We start from the raw sequence: 22,782 nt of genomic DNA, 5'->3' as shown, positions 1-22,782 counted from the left end.
TTTGCTGTTCTTTTCTATCTGACATTTGCCAATTTTCCTTTCTTGCTTAGAATAAAAACATAGATGATAATAATAATACTAACAAAAAAGTAAATAGTCAAATACAATGTTACTTTTTCATTTTCATATATTTATTATTAAAATGATTATCTTATTGGTCAATATATTGTGGTTATCATAAGCTAATATATATTTTGTTCTTGTTGATGATTCTATTAAACCTTTCAATTACTTGTCTCACACATATCAGTTACTATTTTAGCTTAATTATTGCTAATAAGCAAGTGAAATGTTGGTAATTTTCTATATTTCATTCCTTTTATTGAAATTGCATCTTTAGGGTCTTGCTAACAACTTGTATCTTGATTTTGATAATCTAAGTCATATTTAACCTCAATGTTCAATACAGTATTCTTAATGTAAATTTTGCGATTTCATCTGATTTTTCGCATGTTCTGATTATAAGATGATAAATCCACCATGAACTCATATTGGGGAACTCAGGACATTTTATATGAAGTGAAAAAGTGATAAGCTAAGTAGATATCCAAGTAATAAGAAAGGTAAAATCTGTTGGCCTGAATTTTTATCTATAATCAAAGTTAAGATATATTGATTGTAAAGGGCCTTACATAGTGGATGATAAACCTAGTAATGAAATTACGATGAAATTAGTTTTAGATTGAATGTAAATTCAGCTTTCTGTTTGACTGTTTTGGTTCTGCTTTCTGTTTTGTAAGAGTTTTCAATTTTCTGTTTACTTGGCCTTCTTAGCTCCTGTTAGGTATTATCTGCTATAAATAGAAACCCTTGATAGAATGTAACAGATTGGTTTCATATTGAAAACATTTGAGGAAATTCAGTATTTTCTTCACTTTCTTCTTTCACAATCATCTTCTTCATCTTCAAATTCAATTAGTCTTCACTTGATTCTGCAGAATTTAACAGTGGACCTCAAATGGTCTGTAGCAACAACAGGAATTGGGCTTCCCAACAAAACCAAAAAGAGATAAATTAATACACAAAATTACCAACATAATATATATACATAATACATAAACACTTTCCTCGAGTAGATTACATAATTAATATTGTGACCATGTCCGTGTGAATGTTATAACATGAAGCTTTTTCTTTTCTTTTCTTTTTATTAGTTCTTTTGAATTGTTTACACTTTACACCATCTTCATGGGTGTCGAGACTTACCAAAAAACATAAAAGAGTAGCGTATAATATAATATATAGGCGTATAACATAAAAGAGACAGATTGAAAAGGAGAGAAAGAAAGAAGAGAGAGTTGACTTTTTCCACTAATTACTAATTAGCTAGACATGCGAGGACTGGGGAATATATTAAATAAATAGAAATAATATTCTGCACATGGAGTAATGTGATTTTGCGATTATGCTATCGGTAATTCGGTATGCCAACTACTATACTGTTTATTTAATTACATGTATATATTTTGTTGAGCTATGTACGTAACTGTTATCACCTAATTTATGCGTCTCATGTTTTCAATTAATTATTATACAATATTCAGCATTGTAACAAATGTCTTAGCACTACATATTATTTAAGACTCGGCAAAGAACGTTGTTAGTTCACTGTTAACCTTAAACACTTGAGATCCTTTGTGCTTGAGAAGTTCATCTACATTTAGCAATCTAGCTCCAACAATTTTCCTCGTTACCATACAATCCTTCTTTCTTTCTCTCTTTGTTGTGATCGCATCATCTCCTGAATTTGAGATTGATCATGGCTGCAAAACTTGTGGGTGGAGCCTATCTCTCTTCCTTTGTTGATACTGTTTTGAACAAGCTGTCTTCAATCGATGTCAACGCAACCCCAACAGCAAGGAAGTTAGCTGACAAGAGGTTGCTTCAAAAGCTGAGAAAGAGTCTCCGTGCCACTCGACCTGTGCTTGACGATGCTGAGCAGAAGCAGATCAGAGACCAAGAAGTGAAGAAGTGGCTTGTTGATCTCCAAGATGCTCTTTATATGGCTGATGATTTGCTCGATGAACTCTCCGCTAAAGCTGCCACTCCCACTCAAAGGGATCCAGGTAACTCTTCTTCCTGGTCTCACTATGTTGATTCAATTTTGGAAGATGGTGATGACGATGAGATGGGGGTAGTAACTAGGATGCAAGACATAGTTGACAAATTAGAGTCTATTGTTGAAGAGAAAGATGATCTTGATCTGAAACAAGGGGTTGCCAAAGATTTGGAGGACATGTCATGGAGAATTCAATCATCTCTGATTGAAAGTTCTGATATATATGGCAGGAACGGTGACAAGGAAGCCATCATAAAATTGTTGTTTGAGGAAACCTGTGATGATAAATTGTCTGTGATCTCTATAGAAGGTATAGGTGGAATTGGAAAGACTACTTTGGCTCAGTTAGTTTACAATGATGCCAGAGTGAAGGAGAAGTTTGCCATTAAAGCATGGGTGTGTGTAGCTACTAGATTTGATCCTATTAGTGCTTCGAAGGCTATGATAGAGGAAATAACGTCTTCCCCATGTGACATGGTTAACTTGAATTCACTTCAAACTCAATTGAAGGAAAAGTTAAATGAGAAGACATTCTTAGTTGTTTTAGATGATGTTTGGGATAATCAGCAAAATTTGTGGGACAATTTTCTGAAACCTTTTTTGAGTGGGAATAAGGGAAGTAAAATCCTTTTAACTACTCGCAATAAAAATGTTGATTCTGTAGTGTCATCTACGAATTTACATTACAAATTAGATATATTGTCTCACAATGATTGCTGGTCAATATTTTTGAAACATTCATCTCTTTCTACTAACTCTAGACAATATGTAATCTTAGAAAAAATCGGTAAAAAAATTGTTGAAAAATGCAAGGGATTACCTTTGGCTGTAAAGACACTTGGATGTTTATTGCGTAATAAGGATAGTGAAGAAGATTAGGAGAATATACTAGAAAGTGAAATTTGGGAGTTTTCAGAAGATGAGAGTAAAATTGTTCCTGCATTAAGAGTTAGTTATCACTATCTTCCTTCACATTTAAAGCGGTGTTTTGTTTATTGCTCATTATATCCCGAAGATTATCAATTTGACAAAGAGGAATTAATCTTGTTGTGGATGGCTGAGGATTTCGTACAACCAATAGAAAATTGCACATTAGAAAATATTGGTCGTGCATATTTTGATGAATTAGTTGCAAGGTCATTTTTTCAGCCTTCTAGTAAAGATGTTGGCTTATTTGTAATGCATGATCTCATGCATGATTTAGCAACATTCTTTGCTGGAAAATTCTATTTCAAATTAAGAGAATTTGAAGACTCACAAAAGATTTGCAGCAAAACTCGTCATTTGTCATATACTGCAAATCCTGATGATCGAATCTTAAAGCTTGGAGAGGCCTATAAGGGAGCAACACATATGAGAACATTTCTAGATGTTCATTTGTTTCATCGTTATGGATCAATTAATTTAGAAAGCGACTCTTGGCTCTTACAATTACATTTGAGGTGTTTAAGAGTTTTGTCATTTAAATATTTTTCTATTGAATCATTGCCTGACTCAATAGAGAAATTAATCCATTTGCATTATTTGAATCTCTCACACACACCTATTGTGAGATTGTCCGAGTCCTTGTGTAAATTATACAATCTCCAAACGTTGAAATTGTGTTATTGTAAGAAACTAGAAATGCTTCCTAGCCGTATGAAAGATCTTGTGAGCCTGCGACATCTTGACATAAAAGGAGCTGATTCTTTAAAAGAGATGCCGAAAGGAATGAGTAAGTTAAATCATCTGAGCTTCTTAAGTGGTTATGTTGTCGGAAAGCATGAGGAGAACGGGATAAGGGAATTGGGAGCACTTGGCAATCTTCATGGCTCACTTTGCATTTCCAACTTGGAGAATGTCAGCAACAGCCGTGAAGTTTTGGAGGCAAAGATGGGTAACAAGAAGCACATCAACATTTTAGAATTGAAATGGCTTCCCGATGGTGATATTGTGGATGTTGAAACTGAAAGAGATATACTTGACAAGTTACAACCTCATAGAAACTTGAAAGGGTTATCAATTGTGGGTTTCAGGGGTGAAATATTCCCAGATTGGTTAGGCTTAGGCCTTTCTTGCTACTCCAATATGACCAAATTGGTTCTGAGTTCTTGTAAGAATTGCTGTCAGGTTCCTTCACTGGGACAGTTACCCTCTCTGCAGCATCTAGAGTTTTTTGAAATTGATGGGTTGGAGAGAGTTGGTTGTGAGTTTTATAAAAGCCTTTCAATACGCGACTGTCCGGTGTTGAGTGGAGATCTGTCACCCCACCTTCCGGCTCTGGAGCAACTCACCATTTGGAATTGCGAAGAGCTTGCATGTTCACTGCCGAGAGCTCCCAAGCTTCACCAATTAACTGTAAAGGGTTCTGGGTTTTATCTGAGTCAGGAGAAGGGAGTACTAATTTCAGAAACCCAGCTGGCGAAGTCTGTATTGGAGTGGCTACCCCACATCCAATCGCCTCGCCTCCAACATTTGGAAATCAAGAAGTGTTGGTCAGCAATATCAATTTCAGGAGATTATTTGCCCGATTCACTACAGATTCTGAGAATACAAGATTGTTCAAAATTAACAATCTCAGAGCCACTGCAACATAAGTCGCTAAAGGAGATACACGTGAGCCGGTGTGATTCACTGACGTTGTTTGCATTGGGATCCCTTCCAAACCTCGAGGCACTCTTTATCTCAAAATGCCACCGTTTAATATCCATGCCGGGGCTAGGCTTTGCTGACCTAGAGAAACTTGTAATAGCGGCTTGCCCAGAAATGGATTGTTTCGGAGAGGAGTGCCTCCCGCCGAAATTGACAACTCTTCATATCGCTGGCTGTGAGAAACTAGAGAGGTGGATAACATCAAAGGGTTTGCACAGTGAAGGCCTTACCGATCTTACCCTTGGTCAATGGAATGAAGTTAAGTCCTTCCCCAAAGAGGGTTGCCTTCCTGTTTCCCTCCAGTCTCTACAATTGCTGTTCTTTCCAAATCTGGAGACGCTAGACTGCAAGGGGCTTCGTCATCTCACCTCCCTCCAAGAATTAAGTATTACTGGCTGTTCAAAGCTGGAGAATATTACAGAAGAAAGAGCGCCTGCCTCCATAGCAAAATTTGTCATCGGGAAAGAATGTCCTTTGAGCTGTAAGCTGGAAGAAATGAACGACCCACGGATTCAATTACAAAGTTCCTTCATTGGTAACATCAAATTTCAATTCTTTACTGTTTTTTTTTTCTTCTTCTGTCATTTTGGGCACTTACCAGACGAGTCATAGATTTAGAAGGTCCTCCATTTTTAAATTCAGTTTGATAATGTTCTATGTTTTTCCCCATATTCTTGCATTGAGTCTCCCTCGTTTGACCTCATTGAATTCTTTTTTATGTATTGCTGATCTAACTTTTATTATCTTCAATCCAAGTTGATCTGTCTAACGTTCTTGCAATCTTTTTTTTTGTTTGGTCCGGAGGGGGTTATGAAAAAAAACTTTATGTTAGTATCCCATTATGCTTCAATATCTACAATCTCTAATATACTCATGGGGTCTCACATGTTGGTTTCTATTTATAATAGGAAGTCTGATCCGTCAAGCTTATAGACAGATGACTGAGGATCGGAGGAAACGTGAGAATTGGAGTGAACTGGAATAAGTTTTAGCATTTGTTCAGGTTTATAAGAACATTTAGAGCAACTTGCTATACCAGTGAATCTCTCTAGAACCACCGACTATTTCAACTACAGAATTTGCTTCTCCTGTAAAGGAAGCAGATAATTAAAGGTAAATAGCAGAAGTATAATTGTCTTTTTGAGTTGATGTTATGTATTTATTGGAATTTTTCTATAATGTCTCCTACTTTTTCCTTGTCTTTGTCTGAAATGCAAAGTTTAATGTGCAAGAAATTTATAGAGAGATATGGTAATGAGAGCATTCGTGAAAACCAGTGCAAGGATGCTTTTTTTTTCAAGCATCTTGTGAGTGCTTGGCACAGCACACACTTCATCCATTTTAGATGGGTAACTGCAATAGAATTTCTCATCTCTAGTTTTGGAGATATAAATGCAAAAGTTCAGTTCCCATGCCCTAGTGAAGAAATTATATTGACTAAATATACGTATATAAACACAATTCTAGCTCCATTGGTTGGTTGATGTCTTTTTCATGAAACTTCGATTCTTTTTCTAATTTATCAGCATTTAACATCAGTATCTCATTATGATTCTTATGGCAAAACTTGTCAAATTTTGTTCTATACAGGTTTCTCATTATCCAGACCCTGAAATTCAATATGGTTTTTTTCTCAGAATTGCTGAATCTATGAACTACCCTTCATTCAAGTTTCACGATCAACCATCTCTGGTTCCCACTTTGGGTTCTTCTCTGCACTTGGCTTGGATGCACTCCAATGAAAGTCACTTGCATAGAGCACAGCCTAGGAAAATTTTCATTTGCTGAAGGATGTTTTGTTTCCTAACTTGATGGAGCTTTGTAGAATATGAAAAGTTAGTTAGCTTTCTGGTTGCAAATAACTTGAATCCACTATCTTATCCATCATGAGATCCATGGTGCATGTAATAAGGTCCTTGAAATGGAAGTTTCTTGCTTGTCTCCCTTCAATTTCTGAATCTATTCTGGATTGTCAAGACTGGAAGCTGAGACTATAAGGGGCTTTAAACCCCCTGAACTCCCAAAAGTTAAGGTATATTTTTAGTAATGAATTCACCATTCTTTTTCTAATTAAAAAAGGGAAGCTTCATCCATCTGGATTCAGTCAGCAATATGGTTTATGCGTTGTTATCGTGGCTTTGTCACCAGCCACATTTTATGGTTTCATCAACTTCCATGTACTTAGCATTCATTATCTACTATTAACGAGTTATTGAAAGAGAGTTATTAAATTTACACCTTTAGTTCAGTTATTTTGAATTCAAATTTATGGGGCAATATTAGATTATTCTTATTATTATTTAATTTTATTTTTTATGTTTTCATTTCATATATATCATGGCAGATCAGTTTGTAATGGCAAATGCTCCACCAATTTTTGGCTGATAGGTTGATGTTACCAATTTGTTTTCTGTCTAGGTACTAACAACGGATACCAATTGAGAAATACTAGAGGGCTATCAGAATTTTTTGTTTTTGGCCAGCAGTTAACTATCGATATTTAAAAGTATGGGCTAAAATTATGTTGTTGGATTACTAGACTAAACGAATTAGGTTGATGGCTAAGAATGATGACCAAAAACAATAAATTACCAAGATATTTTCACTTAAATATTGCCAAAATTTTCATCTGATGTCTCTTCTTTTGGTTGGCCTATTGGTGTAGCCAAAATGCATTTCACTATATTCCAATGGTTGTGTTCTGCAAAAAGCAATATAGTATATAAAATCAATCATATAAGGGTAGTTAAGGTAAGTTTTTTTTTTTAAATTATTCTCATTTTGATAAAATTATTGATACATTACTCAACATTGAATAACTGAATTGTTTGCTTTTATAATGCTCTTGGATATGATCTAACTGTCCTTCTATTCAACTAGTGTAACTCATGTTTCTAAGTCTAACCACAAGCTGGATCTAAATCTGAACTTTACATTTGTGACAAAGTCAGTGAAAGAAGTGGTATGGCCTACCCTTTCATGCTGCTAATGTCCCATATCTTTACTTACATACATGGAATACCTCCTCATTGAGCTTTTCCAAATTTTTAAGGAGCAAAGAGAGAATTTCTGCATTCAAGTTGTTGCTTTTGCTACACGTGAGACTGCAGAGTCTTTTAACTGCAACATGCAGCCTCTTAGGCAGTGAACAAGTAGGTACTTAAATGAGTTGATCCTTGTATCTTTTTTTTTTTTTCCTAATTTGTCCTGTGATTTACTTGAACTTCTGATATGGAATTTTTATTACACTATTATTACTGAAACCTTTGGGCTGAACTTATTTTCTTCCTTTTTTCCTCCCCAAAAAGTTGGAAGATGAAATCCACCGTTTGGCAATTGCTCCCTTGAAAGCTAAACTGATATGGGGAGCTCAACACAATATGAAGACAGTATTTCTCAACCCAAAGTGGAAAAGGAAGGCTGAGGCGTCAAGGTTGCTTATAGCTGACTGCTTACTATAAGCAAATGGAAGAAACTTGACTATGAAAGCAAGAGAAATGAGGAGCTCTTGCATTGAGTGAAATTAGCAGCAAGAGGTTAATGGCTGAGAATGCCAGTGGGAAGTGGTTAATGGCACACAATCCATTCTTAGACAATAGATCAAAACATTTTAAATATCAGATTCTTTTTTTGTTTTTTATTTTTTGTGAGAGGGATAAAATCATTAAGAATAAATTGTTTTTGTCTCACATTCCCTTAACTATATCATCAAATGGTATATTTGCTCACAAAACATGTGTCAAATTGTCTTTGTAAAGTTGAGTCCAAACACAGTTTTCCCAATGAATACTCTGAGTATGAGGGGGAAAAGTTAGGAATAATAGTTTGTTTGTAACCCCCAATTCTGTATTATATAGTATGTTAAGAGTGTTAGTTTCTGTTTTAAGCTTCCTCTGAGTCCATTTTTGATATCTTTTTAGATAGGCTAGTTCCCTCACATACACAAGGTTCTCCCTTTGTATCTTGTTTGTAATCACAGTTTCATATCATCTCTCTCACAGTCTTGAAAATTCTCTTTTTAAATCAAAGTCAGTTCCCTCTTCGCACGTGACAGCAACTAACTCTAAATCAAAGTTTGATGGCACCAAAAGTTATTTAGGGTAACCCTTTAGAAGTATATATATATGTATGTATGTACTGTGGTTCTCTAGTTTGCAATTTTTAATCATTTACTCGTTGCTTCGTTTTGGAAGGACGTTAAATTCATGTATGTGGAGCCAAGGTGTCACATACAATTCAAAAAAAAAGGATAGCTGGAATTTCATTATAATTGCTTTTATTAAAGTTTTATGTAGAGAAGACAAGAGCTCTCAATGTTTTATTATTTATTGAATTATTATTTTATTCGTAAATGGTTTTAGTTTTTATTAAACAATAAAAAAAATATGTGAACGAAATCATCCAACAAATAAAGTAGATTCGCATTATTAACTTTCTACTCTAAGAGCAGTTGTCCTTGGTTAATAAAATTTGTCTAGAACTTTTACATTTTTAGTTTGTTTTTAATATGTAACAAAACTCCCTTAAAAATCTTTTTTTGAAAAATTAAAGTACTTATCCTAAGTAACTAAAATAATCATCACTTAGCACATTTTTAGTTTATTTTATAAGTCAAATCATTAATATTTTATCTATTTTAACTAGATTTAAATCCATACAATATACGAAAAACTAATGTTGTAAACTTTTTGTATAAATTTTTTAGATAATTAAAATGATAATAAAAATTGTTTTGAATTTTATTGTTAGTTATAAAATAATCAATATAGCTGTTAAAATAAATATAGTAAATTTTATAATATAATACAATGATAATGATATAATGGAAACTAATTTGATCAAATCTAATACCTAATATATATTGAAATATTTGTCTAGATAGTATTTTTTACTCTTGAAACAAATGTATTATTAATAACTTTTATATTATAAATGTATAGTAAAATCTACTTTTGTCAATGACAATTTATAGTGTGTATATATTAAAGTAATTTTTTTAATATTATTAAATATCAATTGACTTTACAACTTATAATTTTTTTAAAAAAATTTCAAAGATCTATAAAAAAATTAATAAACCGATCATTTTATCTATAATGTAAAATATATAAGAATGGAATAATATTGTAATAATAAAAATTAATGATAAATGGACACCTATGATGCACGGACACTGATACGGATACGGGACACGACATGATACGGGACACGCCGACACGCGAATTTAAAAATCTTACATGACACGGGAACACACATACATATAAAATATAAAGTATTTTTTAGATAAATCGTAATGATATTTTAATATTTTATTGATATTAAAATATAAATTATTTTTTTAAATGATTTTTAATATCTTATTTTAATTATATCAAGTATTTAAAATATTTTTTGTTTTAATAAATAATAATATATATTATAGCTAAATTTGTTTTAAGAATATATATTAAGAATAAGAACGGACACGTTGACATGTGATGATATTTAGGTGTGTTCGGAGAAAATTTTTTTATTTTTTATTGAGACACGGTTTGGACACAGCAGACATGCGTGTCGGACGAATGTCGGTGAGTGTCGTGTCCAACATGTGTCCGATGCAGACACGACAACTCAGCAAAGTATCCGTGCTTTTGACAATTTTTTTAGGAAATGTCCTAATAATGATATTAAATTTATTATTAATTAGAAGATAATGTTAGTAAAGGTATTGTGAGGAAGAATAGTAAAAGAAAAAAATTTAAAATTCTATAAAAATTATCACTTGGCGAAAGAATTTATATAATAATAAAATAAGATATAAGAGATGTTATTTTTTAATTGTAAAAAAACATGTATATCAACTTTTAAATAGATAAAATAGATAAACTGGGTATTCAAAACCTAATATAATAAAAACTATATATGCTACAATCTAAGGTACTCAAAACTAAAACCTAGAATTTGTTAAATGAAATATTTAATGTAATTGTTTCCTCTAGATTCATTCTATTTGCAATTTTAAATAAATAGTTGCTGAAAGATTATTTTCTATTTTTTATTATTAATGGACTTGTTGGTTTGTACTCTTAGAATAAAAGAATCTATCTATTTATTTATTTATCTATCTATTTATAATATATAAAAGTTGATATTAACTTTTTTTACAATGAGTTTAAGCCATCTTTTCTTTGCTAATGATGCCACATAAGTAATTCTAATGACTTGGCAAAAAATAAAAATCAACCAATCACTATTTAGTAAAATATTTAAAAAAAATTAAAACAAAAAATTCTTATCTATTATTATTCAATTGAAATATCAAGTACTAATTAAATGCAATAAACATACATTACAAGTGTCATAATAATAATAATTATAAAAAATTTCAGTTATAAATATTTAAATTCTACAACTTATACATATTAAGGCTCTTACTACTCTTTATTTCTTAATCTCTCATACTAATTATCAAAAATTTCTTAAATTTAATATAACATTTTTATATGTTTTTCATTCTCATTCATTCATTTTTTTATTATTTACAAACAAGAAAACGCAAAAAAAGATAAAATGTGGCAATTAATGCAAATAGAAAAATAAAAAAATGAAAATGCAGTTTTGTATAAGTCTAATATAAATAACCTGTGTTTTAAAAAAAAATTCAAAATCTATTTATAATATGTTCTCTAAAATATTTTTTATATAATATTTATTAAAATACACTATATAATATAAATAATCTACCTCTTCTCGCATTATGCGAGCCTCACTCTAGTATATAAAAAAGGGGTTAAATTTTTATCTTATCCTTTTACTTGTTTGTTTGTACTAAAAAACGAAAGAAGAAGATAAGGAGATTTTCTAAGTTTTGTAAGAATCAGATAGCAATAAATATATCTATTTTCCAAGTTTAACAAGTACTAAGAAAAGGCCATTAGTTGGGTATTAAGATTTTCTCCAAAGAAATAGAAACCATAAAAGCTAATGTTAAACTCAACAAAAGACTGTATAGTTCATTTGTATTTGTTGTAAGACTTAAATAATGCAAGAAAACTAAAATTTTCAAGCCACCAATATGTGTGGCTCTTGTTGCTTTGATCACACCACAATCCAAAAATCTAAACCAATGGCTCTCCAACTTACACCCAAATATTCCCTCCTTCACAAACCCAATATTTGGTAGTAATAATAACAAGACATTGAGGTATTTTCTGATTTCTCTCAATTTTCAAACCTCCAAGGTTCTGAAACAAATAGCAACATCATTTTTTTATTAGTTACATAAGAAGAAAAAATACACACACAAACACAAAGAGTGTAATCAAATGGCTACTTCAGTTTCTGCAACTGGGTGTGTTGGTTCATCGTTCTATGGAAGTTGGGGAAGTTCCATGGCAGGTGAAGAATATAGTATGCTGGCAAAATCGTCGCAAGTTCGATTTGGAAGGAAAAAAGGTTTGAGGATGCAACCAATGATGAAGAATGTGAATGAAGGGAAAGGAATCTTTGCTCCTATTGTGGTTGTCACACGCAACATCATTGGCAAGAAGCGTTTCAACCAACTTAGAGGCAAAGCCATTGCTTTACACTCTCAGGTCTAAATTCAACTCTCTTTACTTAATTGCATACATGTTTGTTTTTATTAGAATTAAAAAATCTTTATATTGTATCATTATTCGTTATGATAGAAACTAGCATTTAAAAAAATAAGTAGAACTTAAATCTATCCCTAGAGAGTATTGGAGAAGGGATAATAGTCAAACACTAGATATAAACTCAATTAAAGAAAAATGAGAGGAGATTTAAGGGCGTTTGGAAAGTTTTAAAAGTAATTTTGTTGAGCCTTTAACTTATAAAAAGTAATAGTATTAATTTTGGTGTAATTTTTAAAATCAAATTGTAGTTTTCTAAAAAGCTATTTAGGAATTTATTGAAAAGTTATTATCTTTTATCATATTTCTATAAAATAAGTACTTTTAGAACTAAAAATTCAAATATAAAATAATTTATTTATAAGTTATTTTTAATATAATTATTTATTATTTAAATTATTTTTTTAAAAATAGCTTAATTAAGTTGTTTACGGGTCTAATTCTAAACTGTAAGTATACAAGTGTACAACCATATGGTGTATGTTTAGAAGAGTGGTTAAATTAGAATCTTGGAATGGTAAATGAGTTTAAAAAATTGCAGCAAGTTTGAGAATATTAAGATAACTAATGATGGGATATAAATTTCCAGTTTACACTCGTAACCAAATCATAGTTATTTAGAATGCAATACGTTATAATATAAAAATGAATATGCAATACACTATATGTAAAATATAATGTTGTTCAACTAATATGACTATGTGAGATTGCTTAAAAATCAATGGATTTGAAATAACTTTGAAAATTATTTAAAATGTAACTTTAGTTTGAAGTTAACGGATCAAGTATAATTTAAAACAATTGAATCTGAAGCTGTTTTCTTACCCTTAACTCTAGAGTATTTGTCCTGCAAAATCTTAATTAAAATAGGCTCCAAGACTCTGTAATTTGAGAAGTATTAAGAATCTTGTTCTAAAAATTGTTCTTAAAATTTGGCACTTTTAAGCCATTTATTTGAAATAAAATTAAAGTGAATATATATGGCTTAATTGAGTATGATTGTTTTTGAAATATTAGGTAATTACTGAATTCTGCAAATCAATAGGAGCTGATGCAAAACAGAGACAGGGGCTGATAAGGTTAGCCAAGAAGAATGGAGAATGGCTTGGATTTCTTGCATGAAATATTTAACAAATGTTTCATACATTTTGTAATTATCATGTGAGAAGTTAAAATTTCAATGTCCAAACTTGATGGCTTTTAATTTTGACAGTACAATGTAAACTAGGAACATATATCTTCTAGTTGTGATTTTTCATTTTTCGTTAATTTTTCTCTTATTTTGTTCTTTAAACATATATTAAAAAGAATAAATAGGAATTGGATATCAATTGCGATCCAAGGAATAGTTCAATGCTACTATTACATAATATTCTTCACTTCTTTATTTTTTTTCCTGTAAAATCATTTATTAAATATTAATTATTCTGCATAGACTACAAATTTTAATGATATGTGATTGTGAACCACTGATAATAATTTTATCGTATTTCAATTTTGTGTGGCCAGGATTAAAGGTATGAAATGACCAGTATGAATTAATACAACCACCTTACTATCATTTATAAAAAAAAAAAAAAGTGTATGACTGTATGACCCCGTGATACAATATCACAAATTTATTTAAGTTCCACGCCCTTAAAACCATGAGATTTATATAACTCTACAAATTTATATTTAACTTTTTCTTAATTGACTTTTCACCAATTATAGAAAATATCATTTACAATATGCTATTAGCTATAATTTTCAACAATGAAATATTTACCACCTTCAATAGTGATTAGTACTAAACTGATGATTCAATTATTTAAAATTGAATCCTAATTGATAATTCCAAAATAAAACTAAATTATTCCAAAAAAAATTATTGACTTCATATTAAATATTTAATTGGTAATTTAGTGCCAAATAAAATTATATATTCAAATACTACTTAAAACATTACTTTTTGTATTTTCATCTGCAGATATAGATTATAGTTTTAATTTTTGTTATTATTACTGTTTGTATAAATCATTCTTTAATGTAAGTTTTTTATTATAATAACATAAATTTAGTATTTGTTAGATGTACGCCAAAAATGTGCCATGCATATTTAACTGGAAAAAGACTAAAATTATTATAAAATATTTGATATAAAATTGAATTAATTTATTTTACAAAGATAAAATTTAATTTCTTTGACCGATCTCTCAAGTAAAACAACTTTTTTTTTTTAAAAAATATCTTCATATTTGCTTTATAAACTATGCAATATATAACGAATAATTTTATAGTTATTTAGTCACCAAAAAAAAAATAATTTTATAGTTATTTGGGTTATATGAAAGCAAACTTGATTTAGTGCAATATTTTAGTACAATATACAATGAATAATCATAGTTGTTTGGGTTATAAACTAGGCAATATCCAATATTTTTTCAACAGCATTTTTTGTTCTTGGTTATATTCAATTTTCATATTTTTTTCAATCTTATGGTCCCACCTCTTTCCCCAAAAAAGCCCAAAAAAAAAAGACTTCCAAGCTCATTCATATTGACTTCCAAGTTAGTTTTGAGCCACCTTTGGTATTCTCTATCAAGCTCCTGCTACACTTCATACCACGTGTTGCTATATATGTGGTTAAAATGGAATATCTGTGTATCTGTACAAATTTACTTCTATACCGTATAATTCACCTACAACTCATGATCATACTATATCTTTTCATGAAAAGGTCTTCCATTGAAAGAGTAGTGCCAAAGTCTATCAAAGATAGCTTCTTGAGGTGGTTGACATAGTATGCCAGAAGGGAGAGTTGACAATCCACACTAATTAGATAATCTATATGACAGCATCAATGCCAAGAAGCATTGAACACTACATAACATGTGAAGGAATTTCTTCAGCTTGGTGCAGAACAAATTATAACAAAAGTATTCTAAAGCAAGTCATGTGAAATTGTCTAATGAACTTCTGAATTCAATTTTCCTTAGCTACAAATTATAACAAAAGTATCCTAAAGAAAGATAGTTTCTGTTGGCTTTTTTCTTTTTTAATTAAAGTTAAGATATATTGATGTGAAGGGCTTATGTAATGGATGATAGAGCTAGTAATGAAACTAGGATGAAATTAGTTTTAGATTGAAATGTAAATTCAGTTTACTGTTTTCTGTTTTTCTATTTACTTTCTCTTCTTAGCTTCTGTTAGGTGTTATCTGCTATTAATAGCAACCTTTGATAGAATGTAACAGATTCATTTCATATGGAATGCAATTGAGGAAATTCAGTATGTGTTTCCCTTTCTTCTCTCACAATCATCTTCTTCAATTACACTTCATATAATTCTGCAGAATTTAACAGTGAGCAATTGAGCATTGAGCAACAACAGAATTGGGGGTCCCAACAAATAATTCACTTTTGGTTATATAAATAATACATATGGTGGATCGTTTTGGAATACTTAGGAGTTTGGTTAAATAATTACTTGTTCACCTAATAACACTTATTTTCAATAACCAATTCTCCATACACTAAGTTAATATTTATTTGAACTAAATTTTGACGCACTGTTAGGGTAAAATAGTTTCACAGTATATCAAGTTATAAAACGACACGTTAACAAAAAATGAATGTGATTGGACGACTGTATAAAATATTTTTCCATTGTTAATACATTGAAATTTAACTCTATTTTTACAACTTTTAAATTTTAGTATGATTTTCATTTTAATAGTCACACTTTCATTTTACACATTTTAAATGTATCTAATGTCTATCAATAAGAAAATGTCTATTTGACATTCACTTTTAGTTATATAAATAATACAACTCAGGATCATACTATATCTTTTCATGAAAAAGTCTACCATTAAAAGAGAGTTGCCTTTTCACAGAACAGAGATAACTTCTTGAGGACGTTGGCATAGTACACCAGAACAGAGAGTTGACTTTCACAATAACTAGATAATTTATATGACAGCACCAGTGCCAAGAAGCATTGATCTTCCGTTTTGTGAGGACTGAGAAATATATAAAGCAGATAGAAATAGCAAATTCTGCACATGCTGTAACGTGATTTTACGGTTATGATTGTATGCTTAGTTGCTTACTACTGTATTGTTTATTTATTTAATAACATCTTATCACATGTTATTAATTAACTAATTATTATACATATTATTTCAGCACTGCTCAAATATGTTTAATAACACTCTTGCTACTATTACTTGATCTCATGATCGTTCTAACAAATTGCCCATGGTCATTGGTCAACATTAATATTTTATCTACACTGCACAAATTTTTTCCCTTAAAAAAATCCTTGCGGGGCTGGTGCCTGAATCGTTTACTTTATTGCTTCTATTATAACACAATTGTGCATTATTGGTATCACCTAATTTATGCTTCTCATGTAATTAATAATTAATTATTAATTATGCATATTTTCAGCACTATTAACAGTATATAATCCTTAGCAAAGAACATTGTTAGTGCATTGCGAACCGCAAACACTTGAGATCCCATTGTGCTCGAGAGAACCCATTGAGATCTGAATAACGTTATAGCATTCTAGCTACAACAACTTTCCTCGTCACCTTTCATTCTTTCCTTCCTTCTTTATTTCTTTTCTCATCATCTGCTGCACTTGAGATTCAATCATGGCTGCAAAACTTGAAGGTGGTGGAGCTTATCTCTCTTCCTTTGTAGATGTTGTTTTAAAGAATCTGTCTTTAGTACTTGATGATGACGACTCATTCACCAAAAGGAACAACTTGCTTGGAAGATTGGAGAAAAGTCTGTCTGATGTTGGACCTGTTCTTGATGATGCTGAGCAGAAGCAGTTCACTAACGAGAAAGTCAAGAGTTGGCTTGATGATCTCCAAGATGCTCATTAAAAACAGGGAGTAAATTATCATATTAACAATTACTTACCTCTTGTCTAATATTTTTAAAAGGATTCTCACTGGTTGTATGTACCGAATTATTTTCTACGTTGAGTGAAGTATGCTTGATGGCTCCATTTACTTGCTCTGTTTGAACAGTTTTTAGACAACAAAGGTTATTTAGCCAACTTGGTGGTTCATTATTGTTCTCCTCCTGAATGCCATGTTGGCGAAGTAAAATTCGGATTCCAAAAACTCACAATCCATGGTCACATGAATACGACGAGTGATTGGATTGTAGCACCTATACCCCTTTTGGTGTATAGCATACCCAACGAAAACACATTTTTCTGCACAAGGATCAAATTTGGTTCTATTGACTTTGGAAATATGGACAAAGACAAAACATACAAATACTCAAGGTGGTAAGGTTAGAATAGGCGGAATTGCAGTTTGAGTAGCCGAGACTTGTAAGGGTGTTTTGTGGTGGAGAACTTGGATAGGTAGGCGCTTTATTAAGTAGGCAGAGGTCCCTATAGCTTCAGGCAAAAAAATTTTTAGAACTTGTACATCAAAAAGCATGGCTCGAGTCATCTCAAGTAACTTACGATTTCGCCGCTCAGCCACACCATTTTGTTGGGGGTGTATTTGGGCAGGAAGTTTGATGGATAAGACCATTATTCATAAAAAAATCGCGCATTGACTGGTTTATAAATTTCCCACCATTATCTGAGCGAAGTACTTGGATTTTCTTGTTGAATTGAGTTTGAATCATTTGGTAGAAAGCAAAAAATTTGTCAGGTACTTCAGATTTGTGTTTTAAAAAATATACCGAAGTTATGCGAGAGAAATCATCCAAAAATAACACAAAATATTAAAAATTATTATGAGAAATAGGAGCTGGACCCACACATTAGAGTGTATTAGAGAAAAATTGGAATTGACTCTAGTGTTGGTTGGAGGAAAAGAAACTCTGTGCTTTTTGCACGAATACAAGTTTCACATTTGAGGGGTTCAGTACTACTTGTAAAAAGACTAGGAAATAGTAATTTGAGGTACCCAAATGAAGGATGTCTGAGACGCCTGTGTCATAACCAAAGTTGCCTAGTAACCGTTCCGTGAGCAAGCATGGCATGACCCAATACCACGCCCAATGATCTCCTTCGTAGGAATGTCCTATAAAAGACAAAATGTAGAGTACATGAGTACCACACAATTTAGTTCTTTTGTTACTTGGCTAACAGACAATAATTTTGATGATAGTGCAGGGACATAGAGACAATTTTTTAATTTCAATTTTTTTGAAAAAGTAATGGAGTCCCGCCTTTAACATCAATTAATTCTCCACTAGCTGTTTTAATATGGGCTTTTGAGGGTATAATCAAGCTGTTAAAATCACGAAGGTCATCCACAATCAAAAATCCATTCATTTATCTTTTTAATTTGATTCTGAATTTGGGTCTTCCCTTTATATTGAGTCGTGGTCTGGGCTGAGCAGCCAAGGAGTTCAGTAGTCCTTGCCCTTATTACTGCCGCTGCTGCCTTGCCATCGTGACTTGTTTCCTCTCTTCTGACCTCGCCACCGCTGCTGGTGACTTCTGGAATGCTCATAGCGGCGGTTCCCTTACTCTGATTTCTTGATGACTTGGGATTGTTTTTCCACCAATCTGAGTAACCTACGATCTTAAAGCAGTTTTTTTTTGTGTTTCTTCATTCTTCTTCCACCAATTGCTTTTTCCATCAGAGTTGCCCATAATAGATAATTATATCCGTTTAGTTTGAAACCGATTGACGAATTGTCAAAATTGGTTTGTGATGATCGTATTATAACCGAGAGAAAAAAAAGGAGAGAAGTGGGGGCACATGCCCCCACTTAAATTTTCTTTTTCCCTTTCCCCCCTCCTTCGATGACCCCCCTCCCCTCCTTCCTTCTTTCATTTTCTTTCTATTTCTTCCCAACAACTTAAAACCCTCTCTTCCTCTTCCCTTCTCATTCAACTCTTCAATCTTCTCATCTCTTCTTGCAATTACACACTATTATCAAACTCATCTTCATCATCTTACCTTCTTTTTTTTTCTACTCTATCTCTATTTATTCAAAATTTTATTTTTTCAAAATCCCAAATTATGGAATGTCAACTTAATGAGTAAAAGAAGCATTCAACTTTGAGTTCCAATTATTAATGAGGCTTCAAGGTAACTCTTTGACTCAATAATTAGCCATATCCCCAATTTTTGCCATCTCTATATTTATGGGTACGTATAAATCCGAATTAGGGTTATTAAGATTAGGAAATTTAGGGCTTTTGGTCAAGATGAGTAAGATCATATTAATTGACAATATTAATAACTCACAAATATCATTATTGTCATATTTCTAGAGTTGTAGAATTATTGGACATCATTTGGTAGCTCGTTGAGGCACTCAGAGTTGCTTCTGGTTCTTTGGAATCAAGTTGTGAGTGGATATTATGTCTATACTTGTTTTTAAATAAATTATTATCAATATTTATGTTGAATCATTATTTTTGTAGTTTGAAAATATTTTATTATTGTGATTTTTGAATTTTTGAAAATAAATATTAATTTGTGAAACTTATAATTTTATAAAAAATATACACGAGACGATATTTATATATTTTGTAAAGCATACATGTTTTCTTATTTGACTTTATTGAATTTTAAATAAAAATTTTAGTATGCAATCTTATATATATTGGATTTGCTATGGAATTTAGTAGCATGTTATATGTATTAGAGATTTTTATAAGTGATTTGGTTTGGATTGGTTTGGGAGACTCTGACTAGAAAACCGTAGTTAACGGCGATTATGATGTTAACCTAGATGCATCTGGCTCAGACCTCAGCTAGCAGGGGCGTTGCTAGCGTAACGTGTAGGCCACACGTTGGATCTGTTATACCTACGGGCACACTAGAGGAAAGGGCTAACTTTAGAGGTGGAGCCGTCCTAGGTGTGTAATATTTGATTTGATTTGACTTCTGGAATGAGAACTTCCATTTCAGTTCATCCGCTTAACTACTTATTTATTTGTTTACATAATTAATTAATATGAATTTTTCATCTTTGAAAAGAAATATAATTTTCAAGGTAAACTCTGTATTGTCTTGTGTGGGTTATAGATGTAATATTTGCTCACTGAGTTGCAAAACTCACCCTATTATATTCCCATGTTTTTCAAATACATGAGTCATTTTAGGTTCCATTCCATCTACTCCTCAGTAGATCTTAGTCATTTCGGTGAGCCCTTTTTCTTTCCAAGGGCTAAGTAATTATGTAATGGAACCTTTGCTCAAAATTTAGATTATGTCAATGCTCCATATGTCACAGGTAGGATCTTCGTGTGTGTTATGTTATTTTGAAATCTTAACTGTTTAGATAGTAATTATAAGTTGGTTATGTAAGACTTATGGATTTAACTATATACTCTAGTTATCAACTTGATATATATATAAATGTTTATTATTGATACAGGGAGTTAATATTTATGCTGGTAAGGTCCTAGAGGAGATTCTGTCCGTTTTTCTGAAAATTTGGTCGTTTGGCTTGTGAGGGACTTGTCCCTTGAGCGCCAGTCATTGCCAGGTTCAGGCCATGACAGATCGCATGCCAAAACTATTGCGTGTCATATTTGTAATTTGTAATGTGAATTCGTCAGAATTTTAAATCCCTAGAATCCAACTCTACTTTGATTCTATATTACCATGGTACAAAGAGTTTAGAAAAGAAACGAAAAATTATTTAAAAAAATATTATTTTTATTATTCATATTTTTTATCTGTGATTACAAGATTTTCATCAATATATAGACCAAGAGTACGCTCAGAGTACGCTTGTTATAGAATAATATCTTAATAAATTACATTATTTTTTTTAATCCTCTTTGATATTTTTCTGGTTTTGTTTCCAAATTATGATATTTTATTACGATGAACTCTCCACTGAAGCTGCCATTGCCATCCAAAGGGATCCAAGTAACTCTTATTATTTCATCTCATCTTGTTGATTCATATATTAATTATAGTGGTGGCATGGAAAAAGTAATTCAAAGACTAGAGTATGTTGTATCACGCAAAATTTACTTCATCTGAAGAGTGCCAATGTAAATTCAATCTGAAAGTTATGGCAAATGTAAATTGAAAAATAATGGCTTACTTTACTTATGTCATCAAATTTCAATTCTTTACATTTTTTTATTTCTTTCATTTTAGGCACTTAGGAGACAAGTCATAGATTTTGAAGGTGCTCCAATTTTAAATATTTGACAAGATTCTATGTTTTTCCACATACTCTTGCATTAAATCTCCCTCATTTGACCAGATTGAAATCTATTTTGTGTTGCTAATCTCACTTTGTTATCTTCAATCAAAATAGGTCTGCCCAACATTCTTGCGGTTTTCTTTTTTTATGGAAGATTAATTAGGTAATGGTAAATGCTCCACCAATTATTGGCTGATGGGTTGATACTTTACGAATTTGTTTTCTGTTTAGGTACTAACATCATTCCATGCATTCACTTATCAATTTCATTCAGTTGCATTAAACTTGCAGTTACCCAATTTTTCTAATACATTGGTCTATTTATTATCTTCATTTTTTTTCACCATGCGTTATATTATTCAGGAGCCAAGATCTTTTATTCCATCAGTGTTCTTCAAAATACTTTACATTTTGCCTCGTAGCAATCAAAGTTCTTACATAGCTGGATTTTCCATCATGCTACACGTTAGTGATAGCAAAATAGTGAGTAATGTCCTAATTCATATCTTGGCAACCTTCTATGATTCAACTCCTAACTTTTATGATTGCAACCATAAAAAGTGATGTAATTTATTTGTTTTCCGGACAGAGATTGAATCAAATATGAATATAAAATGGCTGATGCTTCAGCTAATCTCTTCAATTTGGTTCAACCAAGCAAGATTGTCACCAAGATATTTTCACTTAAATATTGCCAATTTTCGTCTCATGTCTCTTCTTTGGGTTGGCCTATTGGAGAAGCCTAAATGCAATTCACAATAAAATCAATCATATGATGGTAGTTATGGTAAGTGCTCTTCGAAAATTATTCTCATTTTGAGAAAATTTTTGATACATTACTCAACACAGAATAATTGAATTGTTTACTGTTGTTATAATGCTCTTGGGTTTGATCTAACTGTCCTTCCATTCAACTAGTGTAACTTGGATTTCTAAGTCCAACCGCAGGCTGGATCTAAATCTGAACTCTCCATTTGCAACAAAGTGGATGAAAGAAGAGGTATGGTCTACTCTTGCTTGCTGTTAATGTCCCATATATTTCCTTACATACATGGAATAGCACCTCATAGAGCTTTTCCAAATTCTGAAGGACCAAAGGGACAACTTCTGCATTCAAGTTGTTTCTTTTGCTACAAGTGAGAATGAAAAGTATTTGAAATGCACAACATGCAGCTCTTTGGTAGTGAAAAGTAGGTACTTGAATCAGTTGTCCCTGTATCTTTTCTAATATGTCCTGCGAATTACTTGAACCTTTTTGGAAATGTAACTGATACTCCAAGCTAATTACACTACTATTACTGAAATTTTTGGGCTG

The 22,782-nt window shown here is 31.7% G+C and overlaps 3 protein-coding genes across 3 annotated transcripts in view; all 3 read left to right on the top strand.

Moving 5' to 3' along the window:
• The window catches only part of LOC107476024 (putative disease resistance RPP13-like protein 1), a 47,296-nt gene that overhangs the window by 23,950 nt on the left and 564 nt on the right, over positions 1 to 22,782 (top strand). Inside the window, exons 4-7 of the mRNA XM_052256866.1 lie at positions 21,582 to 21,698; positions 21,831 to 21,954; positions 22,057 to 22,254; positions 22,386 to 22,467. The gene's annotated coding sequence lies outside the window, so the exon portion shown is untranslated. The remainder of the gene's footprint in view (positions 1 to 21,581; positions 21,699 to 21,830; positions 21,955 to 22,056; positions 22,255 to 22,385; positions 22,468 to 22,782) is intronic.
• LOC110278301 (putative disease resistance protein At3g14460) lies at positions 1,760 to 7,828 on the top strand. The gene is made up of 6 exons (XM_021136586.2): positions 1,760 to 2,678; positions 3,075 to 5,225; positions 5,599 to 5,803; positions 6,281 to 6,722; positions 7,571 to 7,652; positions 7,743 to 7,828. Exons 1-3 carry the CDS (start codon positions 1,760 to 1,762, stop codon positions 5,673 to 5,675), a joined length of 3,147 nt encoding a protein of 1,048 aa, XP_020992245.2. The 3' UTR covers positions 5,676 to 5,803; positions 6,281 to 6,722; positions 7,571 to 7,652; positions 7,743 to 7,828.
• Positions 11,873 to 13,590, top strand: LOC107476025 (protein PROTON GRADIENT REGULATION 5, chloroplastic). Its single transcript, XM_016095758.3, has 2 exons — positions 11,873 to 12,264; positions 13,339 to 13,590. Exons 1-2 carry the CDS (start codon positions 11,995 to 11,997, stop codon positions 13,441 to 13,443), a joined length of 375 nt encoding a protein of 124 aa, XP_015951244.1. The 5' UTR covers positions 11,873 to 11,994; the 3' UTR covers positions 13,444 to 13,590.

Source organism: Arachis duranensis, chromosome 2 (genome assembly GCF_000817695.3).
Source record: "Arachis duranensis cultivar V14167 chromosome 2, aradu.V14167.gnm2.J7QH, whole genome shotgun sequence".
Classification (NCBI taxonomy): domain Eukaryota; kingdom Viridiplantae; phylum Streptophyta; class Magnoliopsida; order Fabales; family Fabaceae; genus Arachis; species Arachis duranensis.
Note: the sequence above shows the minus strand (reverse complement) of the source record. Positions and strands in the feature narration are given on the sequence as shown.

Coding starts and splice junctions, on each gene's coding strand:
- LOC110278301 (XM_021136586.2), top strand. CDS start 1,760: ATGGCTGCAAAACTTGTGGGTGGAGCCTATCTCTCTTCCTTTGTTGAT. Junction 2,679..3,074: donor TTTGAGTGGGAATAAGGGAA/GTAAAATCCTTT, acceptor TATATCCCGAAG/ATTATCAATTTGACAAAGAG. Junction 5,226..5,598: donor ATTACAAAGTTCCTTCATTG/GTAACATCAAAT, acceptor TATTTATAATAG/GAAGTCTGATCCGTCAAGCT.
- LOC107476025 (XM_016095758.3), top strand. CDS start 11,995: ATGGCTACTTCAGTTTCTGCAACTGGGTGTGTTGGTTCATCGTTCTAT. Junction 12,265..13,338: donor CCATTGCTTTACACTCTCAG/GTCTAAATTCAA, acceptor TTGAAATATTAG/GTAATTACTGAATTCTGCAA.